General features: G+C 41.8%; 1 protein-coding gene and 1 non-coding gene across 4 annotated transcripts in view; one reads left to right on the top strand and one right to left on the bottom strand.

Annotated features, from left to right (window-relative positions):
• Pip5k1b (phosphatidylinositol-4-phosphate 5-kinase type 1 beta) overlaps window positions 1-5,827 on the top strand; it is a 370,099-nt gene that overhangs the window by 268,242 nt on the left and 96,030 nt on the right. For all 3 annotated transcript variants that reach the window (XM_023721887.1, XM_023721886.1, XM_023721888.1), the window contains 3 exons: window positions 1,796-2,007; window positions 4,831-4,914; window positions 5,034-5,082. In XM_023721887.1, coding sequence (XP_023577655.1) covers window positions 1,796-2,007; window positions 4,831-4,914; window positions 5,034-5,082 — 345 coding nt within the window. The remainder of the gene's footprint in view (window positions 1-1,795; window positions 2,008-4,830; window positions 4,915-5,033; window positions 5,083-5,827) is intronic.
• On the bottom strand, window positions 4,626-4,743 carry LOC111818323. Its single transcript, XR_002822344.1, has one exon. It is a non-coding gene; the product is annotated as a U5 spliceosomal RNA (small nuclear RNA).

Raw genomic sequence — 5,827 nt, 5'->3', positions numbered from 1 at the left:
AAATGAAATAAATAGAATGCCCTCAGGAATGCCTTCCAACCTGGATCAATCTTAGCTCTACTAGACGATTCTGGGGGCTGTTAGGAAGATCAGCAGGGCTATCGCAGAGTCTGATTAGAACTTGCTTTAGAAGCCGGTTCAATGTTTTGAAGGAAATATTTATAAAAGGGTACTGTTTGCTATGCAAGCATAAGCTGTATAATTTTACTAGTTGAAAATGGGCCTTTTCCCTTTGTAGCTTCTGTGGTGGTCATCCTGAGGCCCAAGCTTTTCCTGTTGAACACCCTGGCAGTTCTACTGGATAGTCACAAACCTTGAGCTTTTAAAGAAATTACAATTTGCCGTATGACACTGGCAAAGAGGCTAGACAGGCAGTTACGTTTTTGTTGTGTTCTAGGCAATTTTTGTCATCAGAAGTGTGGCTCTGGAGGCGTTTCCTTCGCGTGAGCACCTCGAGACTCTAGCCACTGTGAGGGGAGACTCCTGAGGAGCCGGTTCCATAGTGGCTGCTTTGTCTTCTGCCTTCCTTCCTTTGCCACGTTGGTTTCCTGAGCTTTTTGTGCTGAATACCAAGATTTATAAAATGCATTTTAGGAGGAAATCATACACAACCTAGTAGAAAAATAATTTTTGTGGAGGAAAACACTGTTACCATGCAGTCTGCCTGAACACCTATCCAAGAAGGGCTGAGAGAGTCAAACGCACCTGTGCTGAGGCCATTTTGACAGGTTCTTGTCTAGTCCTTGTCCCCTGCCATTTCTATTGGACGCATTTCTCTCTCGTCTGGTTATATCCACATGCTTTGAATTCCTCCTCCTCCACACTGTCTCCCGAGTGGGTGATGAAGTGTTGGATCCTATTCTTCATGGAGATAATCTATTTTCAAAGGACTTGCTACAGGGAACTGAATGGCAACTTTGAAAGATAGTCTTTGAAAGAGACCACTAAACTCAGCAAAATTAAGATTTTTGAAAGAGATGCCAGGCAGAGACATGGCTGTTGGGTCTTCGTGCGGAGGAGGTACACATTTGTGGGCTATCTCTAGTTTCCCTATTTGGGTGCTTATTAACAGTGTGAGTGCCAGAGCTGGGCCGTTGGGGCCCTATCGCTTACATGTTGGCTATGTTAAAAGACAGATTACATCCCTTTGTATAGATTTTTTTCATCTATAAAGTACAGACAATGATAATGCCTAGTTCTTAGGACTGTTTTAAGTGCTGAACTCAAGTGAGGCACTTTATACCTGGGAAGGCTTCAGTAAAACTGCTAGATTCGTAGAATGTCAAGAAGAGATGTACTGGATCTAGATTTGCATAAAAGTTTCATCCTGCAGTCAATGTGACAGCCCTCCCTGCCAGTAACCTAGTAATAATATCAAGTGTTTTCAGGGCCAGCCAAATAGCTCAGTGGACTAAAGTTTCTGCTTAGGCAGAGCACAGTCACTGGGGTTTGATTCCTGGCTTGCTATGCTGGCCCAACCCATGGGGCGCACAGGCAATTGAGACTGGGTGTGGTGGCAAATGCCTATAATCCCAGTGCCTGGGAGGCTGAAAATAGGAGAATCACTACGAGTCTGATCTACATAGTAAGACCTTGTAAACCCTATAGAACCTGTACTAAATACATAAATTAAAAAAAAAAAAATCAAGTGTTTTCATTTTGGATTTTCCTCTGTCACTCCCCAGCGGGTTCACAGGAGAAGCATGTCTGCATAGCTAGAATATTCTGGTTCTATACACATGAGATGTGCTGGCCTTTCAGGTTGACTGACCTCCTGGCTCTCTTTCTTCCTCAGGTGCTAGAAAGCTTCAAGATCATGGACTACAGCCTTCTGCTGGGAATTCACATCCTAGACCACTCCCTTAAGGACAAAGAAGAGGAGCCCTCACAAAACGTGCCTGACGCAAAGCGACCTGGGATGCAGAAAGTCCTCTACTCGACAGCCATGGAATCCATCCAGGGTCCAGGGAAATCTGGAGATGGGATCATTGCGGAGAATGCAGACACGTAAGCAGTCATGCACCTGTTCTGATTAGGAGCACCCCGATTACTGCATCGCTGGGCCGTTACCTGCAGTCCCATCCCTGTTACAGAGGCACCTGGGAACGGAGGCCTACTAGTTTCAAAGCTAATGAAGCCTGCCTTCATACATACGTGGATAACTAGATGCGGGCAGTTTCCGGAGTCACTGTTATCTTATCCTCTCACCCCTATGGTTTCTTTTCTCAGGTGTCTCCATTTTTTCACAATGACCAAAAATATTTTTACCCCCCCTTACTACATATTTAAAACATCTACCATAAGAGGGAAGAATAAACTTTGGATTTGAATAAATGTGTAGCTAAGCAAATACAAGATAGGAATGATGTTCATAATTCAGAGCTTTTTATCTACATAAAGGGATTCTGTTGATCTAATCCTGTACCCTGGCAGACATGGTCTCTCTTCTCAGCCAGTTGTAATAGTAGCTGCAGGACTGATTTGTATGTATTAAGTGTGTATGAATAACAGATGAAGTTGCAAACGATTGAAATTACTGACAGTGTGAACCGCATCACATGGGCATGCTTGCTCAGCAAAGAGACCGTAGAAAGCAATGATTTCCTGTGACCACAAGCACCTGCCCTTTACTATCCTCTATCAAAGTCTAGACCACAGGCGTATTTCATTTTTATAAAGAAAATTAACACATACTAAAGTTTTTTTTTTTTTTGCGGGGGGGGCTTCCAGTTAGCTCAGTTGTTTAAATGCCTCCTTATGCAAACACAGTCAGGTGCAAGATTCCACAGTTCGATCCCTAGCTCCTCATGCCTTACCAGACCCGCCCTTAAAGCAGCCTGAGCCAGGAAGAAAAAAAAAATCCTTCTCTACTTTTATTCTCATGCTATGTATTTATCTCAGAAATATTTCTCTAAAGAGCTGGCCACATAGCTTAGTGGATTAAAGCACCTGCAAGCAGGCACAGGGGCTGGGGGTTTGATCCCCAGGGCTGGGGGTTTGATCCCCAGCCTGCTGTGCTAGCCCCACCCCCGGGACGTTTTGAGACTGGGCGTGGTGGTGTATACCTGTAATCCCAGCTCTTGGTAGGCTGTAAACAGGGGGATCACTTAAGAGTCTGATCTAGTAGTGAGACTCTGAATACCCTGTAGACACATCCCTAAAAATACAAAAAATACAAAAAAAGAAATATTTCTCTAAAATTCAAAAAACTACTGAACAAATATATTGAATAAATAAAAAAAGGAGGAGAAAAATTACAAACAATTGAAAAAAGAGATCAAAAAAGGAAAACTGGAAAAAAATAAAGTTTTTCTAATCCTGAGTTAACATGCCAACTAAATGCAATAATCAATTGAACAAAGTAATCTATATATGTATAATGAAGTACTACACAGCTATTAAAAATCACATTGCTACTGAATATGAAGAAATGGTTAACATTTAGCAAGTAAAAAATTCAGATTATAAAACATGATTAATAATCTCTTTTGTAAATTAATGCACACATATTAGAAAAACCAAATATTAATTGGTATCTCTGTGGAAATATAATTTTTATATATTCTCTTCAATGTACTTTTATTTTATTTCATAAAAATATCACAGAAAACATCTTACTCAGAAAAAAGTATCACATTTTAAAGGTAATATTTTCTAGTGCTTTAAAACTTTTCATTCACAGTTTAGAAATGAATGGACCAGGGAGATGGTTCAGTGGAATAAGTGCTTCCCTGGCAAGCGCAAGTGCCTGAGTTCAATCCCTGGTTCTGCAAAAAAAAAAAAAAGACCAAATATGGGGCCCAGGAGATAGCTCAGTGCAATAAGTGCTTGCCTGGCAAGCACAAGGTCCTGAGTTTGATCCCTGGTACCGCCAAATAAACAGTTTAGAAATGAAGATGATTTCTTTTTTTCTGTATTTAGTACAAGGTCTACAGGGTCTCACTACATAGATCGGACTCATAGTGACTCTTCTGTTCTCAATTCCCAAGTGCTGGGATTACAGGCACGCGCCACTGCTCCCAGTCTCAATCGCCATCTCAGCACTCCCCGGGGGCGGGACCGGCACTGCACGCCAGGAGTTGAACCCTGACCCCTGAACATGGAGATAATTTTAAGACTGAGTTCTTCCCACCCACCTTTCTGAGCTGACAGCGCAGGTGCCAGCTGTTCTCCTGTATGGAGCGCAGAGTTCTGCATCCTCAGAAAGACGAATTAACTAACACAGAAACTGTGTATTACAACAAATACTGTGAAATTCATATTACTTTGTTAAGTGAAATTCTCTATCACTTTTAATTTTGTCTGTCTTAGGGCCAGGAATGTAGCTCAGAGGCATAAGTGCCTGCCTGGCAATTGCAAGGTATCGAGTTCAATCCCCAGTACCAAAAAAAAAAAAAAAACAATTCTGTTTTAATTCTAATTTGTACTCTCTTTAAAAAATAAAAAAATTAAAACAACAAGAAAGAAAAACAGTGAATTAGGACATTGACCAGAATTCTTCAAGATTGTTCTTCAGGTAGCTTTGCTGAAACAAGGCCTAATGGGCGTGATGGTGCATGCCTGTAATCCCAGCGATGGGGAGGCTGAGACAGGAGGATCGCTATGAGTCTGGGCTGCATAGTGAGATGCTGTACCAAATACATTTTTTTTAAAAAATGGCTTAAGACTCAGAGTTGTTCCTCTTCATGGAAAGCTTTAGTAAAAAGCAAAAGATGTATATGATTTGGAAAGAACCCAGAGTATTAAGAGATTTATTTTCAGTCTATCTAAAATGATTTTTAACTTGCATAATTGTATAGTAACATGTGTTCTTTTATGTCCTATCAACAGAATGGGAGGCATTCCAGCTAAAAGCCATAAGGGAGAAAAATTGCTTTTATTTATGGGCATTATTGACATTCTACAATCATATAGGTGAGAAATTTTGAGAAGTGACTTTTTATTATTTCAAAAGCAGTCAAGACAAGTTTTGGAAAATTCACCAAATTTGAGTGGCTTTGCATTCTTACAGTTATTTTTCCATGTATATCCAGGTTAATGAAGAAGCTGGAGCACTCCTGGAAAGCTCTTGTGTATGACGGGGTAAGTGACCTGCGTTTCTTGTCACACTGCGTGCCTTCTGATTTCTCAGAGACTTCCTAGTGGGTTTGGGAAACAGCAGCCCTGAGCTCTAAAAAGAGGAGCAAAGGTCTTTATAACCCGGAACCTTAGACTAGCGTGTTAGTCCAGATCTGAGAACATGAAACACACCTATTGAGTAGCTATTCAATAGGTGACATCCAGCTTCCTGCCATGTGACAGCTCAGACAGCAAAGTGGTGGTTGTTTGTGTGTGAAGTGAAAACACCCAACTATGAGGTCATGGGGGAAGAAAAGAGGACTGTTCACCAGAGAGGTTGAGAGTGTTGGAATGCGGGTGTCAGGAGACGGAGCTACTGAGCAGTCAGAGGCCTGGCTTTGATAACAGAAATGCTGGATCTGAACTTCTCCTGCACCTTGATCCCCCGAGTGACCCGGCCACGTGCTTGCGTGGGATGTGGCCTTTCCCAAGCTGGTTTCTCATCAGGAGTGTGGGGTAGCCACACAACCTGCCTAATGTGAGGATAAAAAGCAATAATGCACATGAGCGTGCCTCATGATGCCTGACGCGTAATGAGGACGCGCACAGTGAGCATGTTTGTTGGTGTGAATGTACGTGTTTATAGACTTGTAAATTGATACAAGCTGGCTGATGTGAGGGTGTCACAGAGTTGCGTCACACATTAACTTAGAGAAAAAATCAAATATCAAAAAGCAGGCTTTCTGTCTCACTCTCTGTCTCTGTCTCT

Source organism: Octodon degus, unplaced genomic scaffold (assembly GCF_000260255.1).
Source record: "Octodon degus isolate 3935 unplaced genomic scaffold, OctDeg1.0 scaffold00087, whole genome shotgun sequence".
Taxonomy (NCBI): Eukaryota; Metazoa; Chordata; class Mammalia; order Rodentia; family Octodontidae; genus Octodon; species Octodon degus.
Note: the sequence above shows the minus strand (reverse complement) of the source record. Positions and strands in the feature narration are given on the sequence as shown.